General features: G+C 38.4%; 1 protein-coding gene across 1 annotated transcript; it reads right to left on the bottom strand.

Moving 5' to 3' along the window:
* Positions 1 to 7,735: 7,735 nt before the first annotated feature.
* LOC143852301 (importin subunit alpha-1b-like) lies at positions 7,736 to 9,595 on the bottom strand. The gene is made up of 4 exons (XM_077361700.1): positions 9,284 to 9,595; positions 8,976 to 9,103; positions 8,489 to 8,869; positions 7,736 to 8,251 (listed from the first exon to the last, which is right to left on the bottom strand). Exons 1-3 carry the CDS (start codon positions 9,593 to 9,595, stop codon positions 8,491 to 8,493), a joined length of 819 nt encoding a protein of 272 aa, XP_077217815.1. The 3' UTR covers positions 7,736 to 8,251; positions 8,489 to 8,490.
* Between the last annotated feature and the right edge of the window lie 9,390 nt (positions 9,596 to 18,985).

Consider the following 18,985-nt stretch of genomic DNA (forward strand, 5'->3'; position numbering starts at 1 on the left):
GCCTCATTTAGGGTTTTGCCAATACCATCAAACTCTAATAGCCCCCATGTTCCTGTTGGACCCATAAACTGCCTTTTACCATTGATCGTAGTGACTTTCATGAATACTCATAGGAAATATCAAACAAAAGTATGAATGCACTACAAGAGCATATAGTTATGTAACTATAGATTGGCTTGTGATGATAAGTGGCATTCTAATTAATCTTAGATCAGCAATGATATTAAAAGGGCTCTTGAGGAGAGTCCTAACCTAAGTAGTGGACCACAAGTAAAAAGGTGAGAATTTTCTGGAAAGATTAGTTATGACATGTTTTGTAAGGAAAGGAGAGAGAGGGTGTAGATACAATGCAAGGGTGGACAAAAACAGGTCACCTATTATTCTTACGGCAGGGGGAAAACGAAAGGTCGAGAGGCCGACTTTTGTCTTCAAATACAAAGTAGACGGAAAAAAGATACACCAAAAAGACAAAGTCAGAAACAAATGGGGAAAAGGGTTCTTCTTTTGGTGTATTTTCTTTCACTAAAAGGGTGTATAGGTGTGGTCAAAACGAGGTTAGAGTCTGATTCTATGAGGCCCTTTTGTCTTGGCCAAATGATAATAAAATAATAGGCTTCCACTCGATTCACGAAAAAACAAAGAAGCTCCTGACAAACAGAGCCCGTGTTATGTTATTTTTGACTCGAGGCTTCTCGTTTGCCAAAAGAAAAATCTTAAGAGCCCACTTGAGAAAGCTTGTCTACCTCGAAAACATGATATCATGTCTGAAACGTTTTTTAATATGTGGGTTTTTTTTTTTTTTTTAAGTTTCTCTGCAACTCTTATAATAAACTAGCAAGGGAAAAGAAAACCATACTTACAGTTTCTTATTTTGATATATGCACCCTCTTTTTTCTATTTTAATGGGTTATAGATACTATATGTATACGCTACTGATATCCGCACCATTGTGTTTTGAACGGGTATCTCAAAACACATATGAGAGCTTTTTTGGGGTATTGTAACAGCCATTGACATCTGGTCCCAACATAAAAAAAATGTCGTGCCAATATCACTAGCTAGGAGAGTTTGCAAAAGAAGCTTCATACTCTGCATTATTTGCGAAAGCAGTATCCGAGTTTGAATGATGATAATTTATTAAGGGAGTCACCACATGTGGATGGTTCCCAAAAACTCAAAAGACAGCGTGGGTGAAAATACTAAAATGCCCTTATATGTAAAAGGCGTGGCCGGGTGTGAAACAGGTGGGATTCCCAAAAACATGGCTTCTTCAATGCACTCTTTTTGAACTTCATTGTCACTAAACGAGCTCCCTAATTTTACCATGGATGCATCTTTTTAAGTCGTGGGTTGTGTATTTTGACAAAAGGCCATCTCCAGCAACTTGGATTTGTAGTATTTGAATGTAGAAGAGACCCTACACTTCCACATCATGCTCTTAGGTGGAAGAGTTCTCTCGTTGAATTTCTTTATGTTATCAGGCCTACTCTCACAAGTAGTTTGGTGTTTCTCTAGACATTGTAAATCAAGCATTTTTATTTTAGACTACTTATATTGCTCTTAGTGTTGCAATCAAGTCAAATGCCTAAGAATGGAGAGCCCTTGACAGGACATATGGTGTTATGATTTCTTAATTATAAACTTATTAGTGTTGACAACACTGGATGGAGACTAAAAATCCTTTTCTAGATATATTTTATATGTTGGGCTGGGGGTGGAGACCCTAAGTAGGCATATGTGTGTGAAAAAAGAATGTCACACATTGAATATGATCATCTATATGAAACGAAAGCCTATCATTATGGAATGAAATCAAGTCATATCACTCTAGGCAAGGTGAAACTTGAGCAGGTTAATTAGATGTAAGGAAAAATTGCCAATGGGTGACACCAACATACAAGAATTGTGCAGGGGGACACAATTTTGAAAAGTTGTTAGAGAGGGACGAAATGGGGGTTATCAAATCTCTAAAAGGGGGTTACCAACCCTCTAAATGGGGTTATCAAACTCTCAAAAGGGGGTTATCAACCCTCTTTAACAATTTTTGAAAAGGGTGTCCCCAGTCCACAATTCTTGTATGTTGGTGCCCCCCCTTGGCAATTTTTCCTAGATGTAAATATCTGAAAGAAGTATCAAAAGAATGGAGAGATATTCTCAAAGTAAAAGATTTGTGGATATATAGGGAATAACAACTGGATTAACGGTCAAGGAAACATGTTTCCGGGTAGACAGGTGGATTGAATGCAAGCCTCTTATAGATTGGGTTTCAGATAGAAATAAAAGCAATTTAAACTTCTGCGTTAAAGATCTGATTTTGGATGAAGGATCATGGAACAGGACAGGTTTATAGTAGCAAGTCCCACCACATGTTGTTTAAACTATATTGGAAACAAATATTCATCTCAAAGACGGCAAGGATAAACTTGTTTTGCACTCAAGTCAAATACCTAAGAGTATATTCATTAGTAGGAGATATGATTTTCTGGTTCCTTCTAAACTTAATATTGTTCCCACCAAAGTAGGAAAACTTTTTCTTAATCAGTTGACACATGTTGTGCTGCTAGATAAAGAGGGGTTCATCACAATCGATGAGGTAAGACGCAAAGCAAAAATGTGAGTGTGTGAAGGAGTGTCACACATGGACAAGGATCATTAATATAAGACGAATGCTAAACTCAAGGGCGCCGTTGCAAATAGCAGATGAAAGGGTGCCCCCATTGGTGGAATGTCACCAGAGTCCATTTAATGTTCTTTGACTTTACATGTTACAAATCCACTTTGGTCACGTTCCACCAATTTGGGTTCCCTTTCATCAGGTTTTTGCGAGGGCACCCTTAAGGTTAGCATTCCTCTTAATGCAAAACAATAAGTGAAGCAAACACTTCCAGCAGAAATCGGTTCAAATAATAAAGGGAAAATTATTAAAAAAATGCAAAGTTTTATTGAAATTGTGAATCAAGGGCAGACTTTTTAAAATCATGAAAGAGGGGCGTCAGAGTGGTTTTAGGACAAGAATACCCTTTTTTGCTTTTCCTCCACCTTTTAGGCACTAATCCCAATGCACTTTCACCCACCCTTTTCACCTTTTATCTTATTCTTCCCAAGCCTTCCAAACGGTAAAAAACTCTATTTCCATCGCCATTGCCATTTGAAAAAAACTCTATTGCCATTAGGAAAAAGCTCCATCGCCATTGCCATTTGAAAAAAAAAACTCCATTGGTTCTCTTTAATTTGCTTTGAGCGATAAACCTATGCTCTGGTAGGTCCATTGTCCTCCATTTGCTTAGGTTTTACATGCTCTTTGCATTTTTTTCTGTTTACAACGATACGGTTTATTTTCATCCTCTTTACAATGCTCTCTTTGTTTGCTTACATGTTTGTTTTGACCTCTCTCTCTATGTGTAGAGGCAAACCCGAACGGAACTCCTATCTATACAATCAGAACCACAAGTTACAAGGGCTCAGAACCAATTTTTAAATCTCGGAACTACTATTTACACCCCACCACCACTATTTATTCCTCGAAACCAATCAATAGTGGTTCCTAGAGTAGGCATAGTTGTTCTGAGGGTGTAAATACACTTTACACACTCATGACCCTATCTAATCAATAAGAGGCACTATTTAAACACTAAGGACATCTATTTATACACTTGGAACCAGTCAATTACGGTTCCAAGAGTGTAAATAGTGGTTCATACATTCTAATATTGTTTCAATGGTTCTAACCATTATAAAAAATCAGATGCTCTATTTAAATACTCAGAACAACCATGTATACTTTGGAACCTTTATTTAAACCTCGGAACCACAATTTAGTGGTTTTGATTGATTAAATAGTGGTTCCTACATTCTAATAGTATTTTATTGGCTGTAAAAGTGATCATGCATGTATCAATAGTAGTTTACACACTCATAATCAGTATGTAGACACTTGGAACCACTAATTAGTGGTTCCGAGAGTATAATAGTGGTTCCGAGAGTATAATAGTGGTTCCGAGACTATAATAGTGGTTAATAGCTTATTAATAGTGGTTCTAACATTCTAAAGGTGTTCTAACATTCTATTTGAACCACTCTTTTCATAATGGAACCACTCTTTTGATATTGGAACCAATCTTTTCATACTGGAACCATTCTTGTCATAGTGGAACCACTTCATTCGGGAGTCCGAATGACTTTTCAAACTTTCGATAGGAGTCCAGTAGTACTTTCGATAGGAGTCCAGTAGTTTGTGATGGAAATGGTACCCAATCGGAAGTCTGACTCGGACTTCCGATTGTTCCCGCCGGACTCCCGATTGGGTACCACTTCCATCATAAACTACTGGACTCCTATCGGAAGTCCTAAAGGTCATTCAGACTCCCGAACGAAGTGGTTCAAGTACGAAAAGAATGGTTCCAATATGAAAAGAGTGGTTCCATGATGAAAAGAGTGGTTCCAATATCAAAAGAGTGGTTCTAGTATGAAAAGAGTGGCTTTTTCATTATGAAAAGAGTGGTTCCAATATCAAAAGAGTGGTTTCAGTATGAAATGGGTGGTTCCTAAGTGAGAAATAGTGGTTCCGTTTTCAAGATAATGGTTCCAAGATTAAAAAGGTGCTGCCAAAATCAGAATTGTGGTTCCAAAAGAAGAAGTATAGTGGTTACATGGTCTAAAATATTGATATCACCACAGAAATATATTATCACTGTCCAACACATGTACACCACCGGCCAAATATGGAAAGAGTGGTTCCATTATTATCCAAAGGAAAATGGAAGACAATGAACATACCAGAGTAGGAGTGCAAGTTTGGCCCTGTCAGCCTGACCAGCCCTGAGCCCGAACAGGGTCAGGGCTGGATTTTCTAACCCTGAGGGCGAGTCAGGGTTCATTTTTTTTTTACCCTGACTCAGGTCGGGCGGGTTTTGGGTTAATGCCTCGGGTACCCTGACCCGGCCCAACCCTGAGTTTTCTATTATAGAATTGAACCATCTGTGCATGTTTCTTTTGCTAATGTTTTCTATTATCTTGGCTTGATGTTTCTTTAGATTATTATTATTAATTGTCTATGTTGCCCACATGTTGTTGAATTCATATTGTCTTATTTTGTTCCCTTTCTCTGTTTATTGATCATTTTGTTCCATATGATAAGTGGTTGCTTTATTTTTGGCACTCTTTACAGGTATTTGCACTAGGGTCAATTAGGGCTGGGCCGGCCCTGCCCAATCAGGGCGGGCCAGGGCCAGCACAATACTCTGTAGGGCGGGTAATGGGTTGAGGTTTTCCGGCCCTGACTTAGGGTCAGGGCGGGTCAGGGCCGAGATAATGGGATCCAGGGTTGGGCTAGGGTTTTGAAAAACCCGACCCAACCCGACCTTGTTGCAGCCCTATACCAGAGCATAGGTTTAGGGAAATGTTATCAGCACTACTGTATTTTGATGAGGGCACTCCTCACTTTATTATAAGTATGGTATGGCCCGCACCATAGGATGATCCAAACCATCCATTAGATGGGCGACAGCTTAAATAAATTGTGCCCCAAAAATCATTTCCATATTTTGACCCTAACCTCCGATCTGAATGTTAGAGGGTTGATCCTAACCCTCAATAGATTGGAGGGTTAGGATCGACCTATGGAAATGATTTTTGGAGCACAACTTATTTAGGCCGTGGCCCATCTAATGGACGGTTTGGATCATCCTATGGTGCGGGTCATACCGTACTTTTAATAAAGTGAGGAGTGCCCTCATCAATATACAGCTGATAATATTTCAACAGGGCTCTGTTCACTTGTTTTCTCGGGAAAGGAAAAGAAAATGTTTCCCGGGAATCTGACGTGGCATTAGGAAAAGAAATCCAGGGAATCTATGCAGGAAAAAGTTTCCCTAGACTGTTCACTTGCGTTGGAAAAGGTTTCCAGGGAAACTGCTTGCCCTTCCTTTTGCACTAGTTTTCCAGAGAAACGAAATCCGTGTGTTTTTATTAGGAAATGGAATCCCGTGGGAAAATGGGCTTTTCCATGTCATTTTTTGCTTTTTTGCAAATATTCCACATGTGTAATTCTATTTTCCCTGGAAAGCAAGTGAACACTAGAATTCTGTCTTATCAAGGTCTTGTCAGGGAAAAAATAAGCTGTTTTCTAGGGATTTGCTTTCCTAGGAACGCAAGTGAACAAAGCCTAGGTTTATTATCCAAAGCAAATTAAAGAGAACCAATGGACTTTTTTTCCTAATGGCAATGGCAATGGAGTTTTTTTTTCTAATGGCAATAGCAACTGTTTAGAAGGCTTGTGAAAGAAGAAGATAAACAGTGAAAAAGTTAAGTGAAATGGCATTGGAATATGTGCCTAAAGGTGGAGGGAAAAGCAAGAAGGGTAATTTTGTCCTAAAACATATCTACTCACCAGACAACCCCTCTCATGATTTTCAAAAGTCTGCCCTTATTCATAATTTCATCAAAACTTTGCATTTTAAAAATAATTTTCCCAACAATAAATGACCAACGATTGTGTCATTTTCACCATGTTTTAGCATTTTCGGGATTCAAGCAGTCTTTAGAGAACCCTCTTTGTTTTCATTTTCTTTAATTTTTATAAAACAAATCTCCGTTTCAGTAGCAGCCTCAAAAGTGACTCAAGAGTACTTTGTCCAGCGTGCAAATTGTTAGGTAATATCCGTCCACCCACCCACATGGCACCTACTGTATTTTGGCAACCAAGCTCGTCTCCTAGGAAACAAGGGGGAGTTGGTCATTACCCCCATCCTCCAAGGATAGCAACCCCAAGCAAAACAGAAAGAACCCGAACCTAGCACAGCAGCTTTCCTAACGCAACCCCTAACGTGTGTTCTTTGAGAGCAGGACGCACACTAATTGAAGTTATCCTAAACCACATCTGACCTGAGCAAATTTTGGCACCAACACATATGAAGTAAACTCCCTAGACCTAATGAGGCCGATTTTGACTTGTGTGTTTAACACATGACTTTGATGATTGCAACTAGCAATTCCCAATAGAAGGCTAAACACAAAAACAATGAGTCATTTTAGTAAGTCTAAATTCTGATGGGGACAACCTTAAATATTCCCCCTATTGGGGTAGTGTATTCCATATTGAGCATCTATAATCCTATTGAGTACAGTGTGTACTCTACTGTCCCTGTTTATATCCCTTTATTGAGCATCACTGATTGACAATCCTCAAAGTAAATACCGGGTCCCTTAAAAATATGGGCATCTTAGGTACAAGGACAAAATGCATTTTGCCATGGCATTGATATCCACAAGTAATTCTACTACCAAGATCTTGTTCACTGAACTTGTAGTTTCACACAATTATACGCCTGCTTAGGGTCTCTACTACCTCCATGACTAAGATGGGTCAACCTAGAAACTAGACGCTACATGAACTTGTTTCAAGCAGTAATATGCCTGCTTAGGGTCTATACTTGCATTACGGAAATTTCAAACCAATGAATCACAATACCAAAACATAGCAAATAGAAGTCACCCTCCACTAACAATCCCACTTTCGAATTTTCACTACTACTTTTAGCCAATTTGTAAAATTAAATTGGAAACCACAAGCTTTTTTCGCTTCGTAACTTCCCGTGGCCTCGGGTCAGGGCAATTTCTGCTTGCTAGTAAAAAAAAGCATCAGCAAATTAAAACCTCTAAAACTTACAGGAAACTTTAGGAAAAATTGCTTCACACCAAACCAACCAAACCTTACCTTTTTGACAAGAGGAAAACAAAGACCTATATAATACTTCACCTTTCCATTTCAAAAAAGTTTGATAGTAACATAACCCGACTATTCTGCTAGGAAAAGGTTTGAATCTGCAACACTCGACTCTGTAGTAGCTACAGAGCTACTACAAGACTAAACCGATAATAACAATAAAAAAAAAACAAGACATTTCATCGCCTTTGGGACAACATAAGGCAACGATGACCCTGTTTTACAATCAATCCCCTCCGAGTAGAAATTATAAAAAGCCAAACTACATATCATTTCCCCCAAACATACCAACAAAATGCATCATGTCTCTAGCGCCTCCTTGGACCCCCACTTTTTTTTTTATTCTACCACCACAGAAAGACCCAATTCATTACCTCTTCAACCAAACCTGCAACTGGACCAAACAACACGACGCGACTCCCAATTACGCGACTCCCCAACCGACCATCACCCGACTCCCCGACCGACCCATTACATCCCGTCGACGTTCCCTTCTGGACACCATACATAGCAGCTCAGCCCAAACCACTGCAAAATTTGCATGTATAAAACTTCCATTAGGAAAATACTATCCACGTTTTTTTTTTCCGGGTAGGTAAGCTGGGCTTGAACCTCTGACCTCAAAGTTGAAGAACAAAGCCTAAATCAATTAAGCAAGAGGCTCAATTCCAACGCTTTCCATGAAGCAAAAAGAGACTAAAAATAAGGGATATGTCAAACTAAAGATGAAATATAAATCAATTATTTTGGGATTATACAGCTTACCTCTAGCTGAAGTTGAATCCACCAGAAGGCACAGGGAGATCATTGCCCCCAAAACGGAACCCAGCAGATTGAGCAACATCACCTGGAGGCAATGGCTCATCTTCCTCTTCCAACCAATATGTCTCCAGGATTTTCACGGCCTTCTCATAGATCTCCGTATTGTCATGGCTTTGAAGATTTTCGATTTTCTCTAGCCCCTCGGCGTCATCAATCAACTGAGCGTAGAGGTTGACACCCCCAGTGTTACCCAGGTCATTCTTCTCTGCTTCCCCGACCTTTAAGATGTTCTCAAGACCTTCCAAACAGACCGTGACTATTCTTGGATCAGGGCAAATTAGGAGATCACACAATGGTTTGATGCAACCTTGGCTCACGAGGTACCTTTCAAGAATAAGATAATAAAAGAATGAGAATTAACTGATCTAGGTAGCCATAGACTTCCATTTTCTCATGCATAAAACAAAACTGAGATTAGACGTGCACATACTTAATTTGATCATGGGTGCCACCAGAAGTTGCATTTGAGATAGCCCATGCTGCCTCTTTCTTAATATCAAACTCAGCGGTTTGAAGCAAATGGACCAAAGGACCGATGATATCAGCAGAAATAACAGCCTGAGAATTTTCAAATTGCACACCCATAATTAGAATATAACAAGCAACACTACGGGGTCAAAAGAACCAATGCATTTAAAAACCACTAATAAAATATAAAATTTTCAAACATTAGTTTGAAAACTAAAGAGGGGCTTGAGATGACATCAGTGCAAGCTAGAGAGAAGAGTAACTACATACCTGTATCTGATCCTTATTCCCTGCCGTGATGTTCGAGATGGTCCAGCAAGCTTCCTTCTTGATACTTTTCTTATGATTGTGTGTCAAAAGATTTAGCAGGCAGGGAAGTGCTTGATGGTTGATGATATACTGACAAATAATGATAAAGAATAAATCAATAACATATTGTGCAAAAAAAAAAAAAAAAAAAAAAAAGCAACAATAACATTGGCAAAGACAACCACAAAGTATGTAAGTACTGAAAGTTTGGACTTTGGACACCAAATGCCCAATGAAGCCTAATAACACTAAGCAGGAAAACAAGCAGTGCATGGCCAAGGTTGGACACCAAATGCCCAATGAAGCCTAAAAACATTAAGCAGGAAAACAAACACTGCGTGCCCTAGCCTAATTAGGTAACAACAGGATGTTGGTGGCTGAAATAATTGAAATATTTAGCTCAACCATAGAGTAGATACAAATACGCAATTTAGCCATCAAAATTTGTGACTGCAAGATGCTTAATTTTTTCAGCTCATTTTGGATCTGATTAATTTATTTTTTAATGCTTTTAAGACTACATCTCAAGTTAATAGAAACATGCCGATGATGAGATCCAATGGCAATTCTGACTGACTTTACACTCTCTTCTACACTCCTACTAAAATCCCCAAGTATTTCTACATACTGTTTTTCTTTTGTTTACTGTTCTAGATACTGTTTTTCTGCAGAAACAGAATCTAGAGATTTCTCTAAGGCTTGAAATTTCGGAAGGGCATTTCGGGTTTGATTCCGCTAGTGCTACGCGTCATCAAACATTAGTAGGGCTTCCCTACTAGGCTTCATTGTATCTTGGAGGCAATTCGCGGATCCCCTTTGCACACTACTAGTGGGGGCGAATCTTGTCTTAAGGAAAGTGATATCACGCCTTGAAGCAACAAGTTTCTGTTTTCTATCATCAACAGTACCCTCAACAAATTTTCCAACAATCTTAAGACAAGATTTTCTACTGTTGTTTCAATGGCACTTTATTCAGTTCGTCAAATGACCCAAGACTTTGTCAAACTCGAACGTTTCGACAAAGGAAATTTCAAGCGCTGGCAGAAGAAGCTGCACTTCATTTTGACATCACTCAAAGTGGTCCATGTTCTCACAACTCTAAAGCCGTCAGGAAATGAAAATGAAACTTTGGCGGAGGCTCGTGCAAGGATGAAGTGGGAACAGGATGACTACATCTGCAAAGGGCACATCCTAAATGCTATGTCAGATACACTATTTGACATATATCAAGGCATGGGATCAGCAAGTGAAATCTGGAATGCACTTGAAGCCAAATACTTGGCGGAAGACGCTAGTAGCAAGAAATTCACTGTGAGTCAATTTTTAAATTTTAAAATGGTAGATGATAAGTCTGTTATTGATCAATTACATGAAATACAACATGTAATTAATCAAATTCATTTGCAAGGCATCCTTCTTGATGATTCCTTCATTGTCCCGTCAATTATTGACAAACTTCCACCAAATTGGAAAGACTTTAGAAAAAGTCTAAAACACAAGAAAGAGGAAATGTCTATTGAAGACTTGGCTCAATGCCTCAGGATTGAGGAAGAGTCAAGAATCAGAGACAAGAAAGAAAATGAAACTGTATCTTCTAAGATCCATTTGGTGGAAAATGTCAAGAATTCGAACCAACAAAGAAAAGGCAATTGGAAGAGAAACAAACACCCTGAAAAGAATACTAATAAGAATAAGAAAAGAAAGGGTGCTTGTTTCAACTGTGGCAAACCAGGCCATTACAAGAGTGAGTGCCGACTTCTTAAGGATAAGAAGTCGGGTGCACCAACAGACAAAGAAAAGTTTGTCGCCATGATTTCAGAGGCAAATATGCTTGAAGATGGCAATGATTGGTGGATTGACTCTGGTGCGACGATGCATGTCTGTAAAGACAGGAACCTGTTTTCAACTTATGAAACAGTTGAAGATGGAAGCGTGTTATACATGGGAAATTCGTCGACAGCAGAAGTCAAAGGGAAGGGCAAGGTGGAACTTGAGTTCACATCCGGCAAGCGACTCACTCTAACCGGTGTCTACCATGTACCAGAAGTTAGAAAGAACTTAGTGTCTGGAAGCATTCTCAACAAGAATGGCTTCAAACTTGTATTTGAATCTGACAAGTTCATTCTTTCTAAGGGGGGTACTTTTGTTGGGAAGGGATATATGTATGAAGGGATGTTCAAACTTAATATCAATAAAGTGAATGTCTTTGCTTATGTTTTGGATTCTTCTTTATCTTTATGGCATAATCGTTTAGGACATGTAAATACTAGGAAAATGAATGATATGGTTAAGTTAACCTTAATTCCTAAATATGAAAATGACTTAGTAGATAGATGTAAAACATGCATGCAAACCAAGATAATTACTAAGTCATTTCCTAAAGTAGATAGAACTTCTAACTTGTTAGATTTAATTCATAGTGATGTATGTGACATTCATAGTGTTCCCACAAAGGGAGGTAAAAAGTACTTTGTTACATTTATTGATGATTATTCTAAGTACTGTTATGTTTATCTACTTAGTCATAAAGATGAGGTTTTAGAAAAATTTAAGATTTATAAAACTGAAGTAGAAAACCAATGTATAACAATCATTAAATGTCTCAGATCAGATAGAGGTGGTGAATATCACTTTCCTCATTTCTGTGAATCAGTAGGCATAGTCCATGAAACTTCTGCCCCTTATACACCACAACAAAATGGTGTAGCAGAAAGGAAGAATATGACACTTACTGAAATGATTAATGCTATGCTTGTTAATTCTGGTTTAAATAAAAGTTTTTGGGGTGAAGCCTTACTTACAGCTTGTCACATTTTGAATAGGGTACCAAGTAAGAAATCTGATATAACCCCTTATGAATTGTGGAAGAAAAGGAAACCAAACTTAAGTTACCTTAAAGTTTGGGGTTGTAGATCTATAGTTAAAGTCCCTAAACCTAAGTTAAGGAAATTAGGTGAAAAGGGTATTGAGTGTATCTTTTTGGGATATGCTAGTCACAGTAAGGCCTATAGGTTCTTAGTTATAGAACCCAATGATTTTATAGATGTCAATACCATAATTGAATCTAGAGATGCCTTTTTCTATGAAAATAGGTTCACTTCAATTCCTAAAGAAATTGAACCTACAACTTCTGTAGATCATCATTTAGAATCACAAACAGAAGTTGGTGAACCTAGTGTACAACCTAGTAAAATAAGAAGAAGCTCAAGAGATAGAAGGGATAGGAGTTTTGGCCCTGACTTTGTAACCTACCTGGTAGAAGGGACAAGGGAAAAACTCCAAGGTTCTATCTTGTTAAACTTTAGCATAGAAAGTGACCCTCAAACCTATGGAGAAGCCATAAAGTCACAAGATGCTGCTTTTTGGAAAGAAGCAATTAATGACGAAATGGATTCTATCATGGGTAATAAAACTTGGATTTTGGTTGATCTACCACCTGGGTCTAAACCTATAGGATGTAAATGGATCTTCAAGAAGAAGATCAAAGTAGATGGGACCATAGAAAAGTTTAAGGCAAGGTTAGTTGCCAAAGGGTTTACTCAAAAACCCGGTATTGATTTCTTTGACACATATGCACCTGTTGCTAGGATTTCTACCATTAGAGTGTTGATTGCCCTTGCTTCCATATACAAACTTCACATTCACCAGATGGATGTTAAAACCGCATTCTTAAATGGTGAACTTGATGAAGAAGTGTATATGGAACAACCTGAGGGATTTATTCTGCCAGGCCAAGAGCATAAAGTATGTAAGCTTATCAAATCTTTGTATGGGCTTAAGCAAGCCCCTAAACAATGGCATGAAAGATTTGATAAAGTCTTAGTGTCAAATGGTTATAAGATACATGAGTCAGATAAATGTATATACAGTAAATTTAAGGGTGGCAAAGGTGTTGTTATTTGTTTATATGTTGATGACATGTTAATTTTTAGTACCGATATTGAAAGCATTCAAAGTACTAAATCATATCTTTCTCAAAACTTTGATATGAAAGATATGGGTGAAGCTGATGTGATTTTGGGTATTAGAATCATAAGACAGAATAATGGTCTTATTCTAACACAATCACATTATATTGAGAAAGTTCTCAAAAAGTTTAACCATTTTGAATGTTCACCCATTTCAACACCTTTTGACCCAAATATAAAGTTGTATCTTAATACTGGTAGGACTATCTCTCAACTAGGGTATGCTAGTGTAATTGGTAGTCTTATGTATGCTATGACTTGTACTAGGCCAGACATAGCATATGCTGTAGGTAAACTTAGTAGGTTTACCAGTAATCCTAGTTTTTCTCATTGGAATGCAGTCTATAGAGTTTTAAAATATTTAAAGAAAACTATAGACTATGGTTTATGTTATAGTGGGTATCCAACTGTAATAGAAGGATACTCTGATGCTAGTTGGATAACTGAGCGTATAGACCATTTATCAACCAGTGGGTGGATTTTCACCCTTGGTGGGGGAGCAGTCTCCTGGGCCTCTAAGAAACAGACATGCATAACAACTTCAACTATGGAAGCAGAGTTTATAGCTCTGGCAGCATGCTGTAAAGAGGCGGAATGGCTTCGGAATTTGTTATTGGAAATTCCATTATGGTCTAAACCAATGCCATCGATTTATGTCCATTGTGATAGTCAGGCCACACTATCAAGGGCATATAATCATGTTTATAATGGTAAGTCCAGACATATAGGACTTAGACATAGTGCTATAAGAGAGTTACTTACTAATGGAGTAGTAACTATTGATTTTGTGAGATCGAGCCAAAACTTGGCCGATCCATTCACTAAAGCTCTTGCAAGAGATCTGGTGTGTAAAACATCATTAGGGATGGGGTTAAAGCCATTAACCAATAGTCACCAATGATGGAACATCAACTCAACACTTGAATAAACATCAAGTCTTGAGTTTAATGAGTCCAAGTACATCATATGGAGTGACTGCAAGCACTATAATCTGTATTATTTGCCATCCCAAGGTAAAGTGCTTGGTACCTGTAATGTTTAAAAGGAGAAGGCTGAGTATTTAAACTCTTAATAGGCTTATAACATAGTGTTGGAGTGTTTTAGTTACAGGGGCACTCTTGATAAGCCTACCTATGTGAGTGTGGAAGTGGTGCCGCTTCCTATGAGACCTGGCTAGTCTCTAGAGCGCTCATGAAACCAAGATATAGACACAAGGCCAGTACATGTGTCGGTTTTAGAAATTGCCCAAAGAGGTGAAATCTTGTGTGTGAGACGTATCCGGTTAACCAAATAGAATAGCTAGTTCAAAGATACGTCTACTATGCAATTCTGGTTAACTTTGATATGTCCTCACTAAGTGAAGGTTCAAATCGAGAGATACCTTCATCTATGCATAAGATTTCCAAGCCTGATGAGAAAATTTTCTTTGATTTTGAAAATGGTGGGGGATTGTTAATGATTTTGCATTTTCAAAATCATGTATATTACATGTTTTAGTGTTTTGGAAAATGTTTTATCAAAAGCGTTTGGGAAAAAGAAAAAGTTTTCTTGGAAATATTTGCTTTTACAAAAGGATGTAGAAGTGTGGTTGAAAAAGATAGTTCCACATCGGATGAGAGAAAAGAAAGAGAAGGGCTTATAAAGCACTACCTTTTCTAACTCTTGTTGATTGCACATTGGGTTGAACCCATGGTTGGACCCGCGGGACGGTGCAACGCACCGTTCGCACACGCGCACGCGCGCGCGCGGCGTGGGCAATGGGCTATAGGGCGCATAGTGGCGCTTTATCAAATCTGGAAAAATTAAAGGCTCCAATCGCTCCAACGGTGCAAAGTGCGCCAATAAAGCGCCACTATGCGCCCTATAGCCCATTGCCCACGCCGCGCGCGCGCGTGCGCGTGCGCGTGTGCGAACGGTGCGTTGCACCGTCCCGCGGGTCCAACCATGGGTTCAACCCAATGTGCAATCAACAAGAGTTAGAAAAAGTAGTGCTTTATAAGCCCTTCTCTTTCTTTTCTCTCATCCGATGTGGAACTATCTTTTCAACTACACTTCTACATCATTTTGTAAAAGCAAATATTTCCAAGAAAACATTTTCTTTTTCCCAAACGCTTTTGATAAAACATTTTCCAAAACACTAAAACATATAATATACATGATTTTGAAAATGCAAAATCACTAACACTTTTAACTATGAAAAAAATGCCACGCTTCAATAATAAACATATTTCAAGCACCACATAGAAATGTATGAAACATTTCACATTGAGCTTGCATCATTTGCATGACAACAAGAAATTGATGAATGAACAAGCTACTGATAAAATCTCTGAACAGAGAGAAAAGCGTTACAAAACCTATTGTAAAGACCACAATACTGATCCATAAAATTTAGTGGCAAAGATCAGCAATACCACAGAAGTCAAGAAGTCAATGGAACAGGCAACATGCCCCATAGAAGCCACATCTGCCATTTGAAATGTTCATTACATGTGTACCAAAAAGACAAACGGGACAGAAGTGGTTCAGATACTCATCACTTGACACGTATTCCAAAGGACATCATCAGTGAGCCGCATTCTCACAATCCTAAGCCAATATGCACCGAGAGTGTGCTTCCCATGCATGACATGGTGCCGTACTAAAGTATACAACAAAGCAGCATGGAGACACACCAATATTGTGGCATCTGGTAGCTTTCCACAATATCCGAAAGGTATGAGATGAGATCTACAGCACTCACAATCCTAACAACCTTCATCACACATTCTCAGTGACCGACTATCCCAAAAAATCATGTGAAGCATTCAAGAAAACTACTAGAAATTGAATTTTCACACAAACAAACCAATAGATAGATTCTTTAAAAAAAAAAAACGCTAGAGCTAAAACAACACATTTCACACAAACCAATAGATTCTTCCAAAAAATGCTAGAGCTAAAACCGACAAAAAATTCAAAACCTAAGCAAAATAGAATAAAAATCAAAACCCATTAGGGAAATCAGCATGATTCATTAACCTTTTGAAAAGAACACCAAAACTTCATTTGTAAATTATAATTTGACCTGAAACACCTAAACATAATTAATCCAAACCATGGGTATAGGATCGATTTCAGCCTTAAAGAAACCTAAATAAGGCCTAGATTTTATTTTAAAGCAGCCTAGATTTTATTTTAAAGCAGCCTTAAATAAAATTTTGAAGTGTATTGCATGTTATACAAGGAATCTACGATACCAACTTCAAAAAACTTTTAATATTAGACTCTCTACTTGCTACATTGAATTCAATTAAGGCCTCCTATTACAACTTTACAAGTTACTAATATGAGCCCAAAAATACCAATTTCTCAACTACATAACTTCTCATGTTAATACTCATGCTTTCCCTTTACCAGGGGGCCCAAACAAAACTTGGGTTAAACTTTAACTCAAAATTAAATTTAAAAAAAAAAACAAAAAAATCATCAATCATAACGAATCAATTTGCTTATTCTCATCACAAAAAGAGCCACATAGCCGCCACAGACGAGTCTGATGTGAGCAAATGATGAATCAATCTCATTGATGCGGGATGGAAATGGGAAGACACTGTATATGTAGCACTAATGCCAATTGACAAACGAAAACCAACAAATATGAAAAGACCAGTCTTGATCAAGGTAAGGAATATAACGTTTTAAACAAATTGAAATCAGAGAATGCAAAGGACTATTGTGTATGGAACAGTCGTGGAATTGTATACTGTCAATTGGAAACAAGAAAGACATATTTCAGGGTATGTTAGAAAGGTACTCAGGTGGTTTTAGGTTGTAGAAAAGACTGGTGGTAAGGTTTCAAAAGGTAGACAGTCCACAGGCGTCAACTATTCCTGCACAGAAATTCACAAAGTCTGGTTTCAGTTTGAAATAAATTCAGTTCTATGAAAAAATTGGATAGGTAACAATTTCAGGACGATATTATTAGGAGTTTCAAAAAATGTCTAAGGCCTTGAAATGTAAATGGATGTGACAGAGGCAATGAACTGTTGCGAATAAACTCTGCAGCATATTTAAGTCTGTAATGAAACCTTTAACCAAGAAGCTTAAAGCCTGTGAATAGAGATCTGGAAAAAAAGACATATGGGCTTAATGTTGGGTAAAATTGTTTAATATTCAAAAGGTATAGGTTTGACTCTGGTAAGAATTGTTTGGCGTTGGTGGGTGGCTAGAGCAGTTTGGGGCAAGTTACTTGGCAGATTTGGTATGTCTTGGGTATTCCCTAAAAAGCTGGTCAATCTTCTCCAATGTTGGTCCCTAGTCCCATGGAAACAGAAAGGAAAAACGCTCTGGAATGTGTCTTTCCATGCTACCATCGGGGTGCTATCGAGGGAAAGGAATGCCAGAGTATTCAAAGATGTTTCTCGGATCTCGGATTTCCTATTTATTATAGTTTTAGCGCTCACGATTTCTCGGCGGAAGACCCTTCCTTTAAATTTGTTTTTGCATAGGATGTTTGGCCCGGATGGAGAAGTTTGTGGATCGGCAGTCATGAGGCAAAAAAAGGGCTCAAGAATGGGTTCCTCCAGCCCCGAAAATGGTACAATTGAATTTCGATGTCTCGAGCTTTGGCAACCTTGGCACGGCCAGCAATGATGGGGTCCTAAGGAATGGTTGTGGAGAGGTGTTGTGGACTTTTGTTGGTCCCATTGGAATCACCGATGCAACAGACGCGGAGGTGAAGGCAGCCCAAAATGGATTGAAGTTGTTAGCTAAAGATCGGGTGGCAAATTTGCTAGCAGAAGGAGATTCTATGAATGTCATAAGATGGCTCGAGAAATCACAAAGACCACCATGGGGGTTTGATCATTTATTTGACGAGATGTTTGATTGGATTGCTCAGTTTTCGTGGTCCTTTCATCATGTCTGACGCTCTGCTAAACAAGTGGCCAACCGTCTTGCGCAAGAGGGAGCTTCTAAGGATGACCTAGCTCTTTTTTATTATCTCCCCCCCTAGGCCCTTTTTCGTCAATCGCACTGTTTTTGTTTTTGCGGTTCTCTTTTGTATCTTGACCACCTCGGTCGCTCTGCTCAATAAAACTGGGTATCATTTTCAAATAAAAGAAAAGGAATTGTTTGGGTGGGCCAATTTTGCTATTCAAAAGAAAAAGGACTGGGGGGATTAGGTTTAAGAGTCTAGGCTAGAGTAACAGTGACATTAGCATGTAAGAGGGTCAGGAAAAGAAAAGGTGTGGCAATGGGGTAGGGTAACTGGAAATGTTTGATCATATCCAGTTGTGTTCTGTTTCCTATTCCGGAACATAATAGAGGAACACTTCGAGCTTTCTAGCCATAGCAAAACAGAAATGATGACTAAGGTAACCACAGGTAACAACAAATTTATAATATCAAGGAAGCTTACTAGTAGATTCATTCAAGTTGGCGTGTTCAAATCGGAACTCAGCTTTTACTGAAGGTTTAAAATACTGGTATTGGTCAGCGTACTAGATGGAGGCCAAAACGATCCTTCTCGACCATATCAGTACAAATCAGTCATATCGGTGACTTTTTACCGATCCAACTATGTGCATGATAAAGATTGTGTTGTTGCCTAAAAAAGAAAGGTATGATGTGCAAATATTATTTTTGGCATATATACTTCACCTGAAGACTATGATTTGATAATTCGAACGTTATTTTTAAGAATTATAATGTG

The sequence above is a fragment of the Tasmannia lanceolata genome, unplaced genomic scaffold (assembly GCF_043159265.1).
Source record: "Tasmannia lanceolata isolate RefF3 unplaced genomic scaffold, GAP_Taslan_0.1 ptg000019l, whole genome shotgun sequence".
NCBI classification, from domain to species: Eukaryota; Viridiplantae; Streptophyta; class Magnoliopsida; order Canellales; family Winteraceae; genus Tasmannia; species Tasmannia lanceolata.

Coding starts and splice junctions, on each gene's coding strand:
- LOC143852301 (XM_077361700.1), bottom strand. CDS start 9,595: ATGCACTGCTTGTTTTCCTGCTTAGTGTTATTAGGCTTCATTGGGCAT. Junction 9,104..9,283: donor GGAATAAGGATCAGATACAG/GTATGTAGTTAC, acceptor GAAAATTCTCAG/GCTGTTATTTCTGCTGATAT. Junction 8,870..8,975: donor GGCACCCATGATCAAATTAA/GTATGTGCACGT, acceptor TATTCTTGAAAG/GTACCTCGTGAGCCAAGGTT.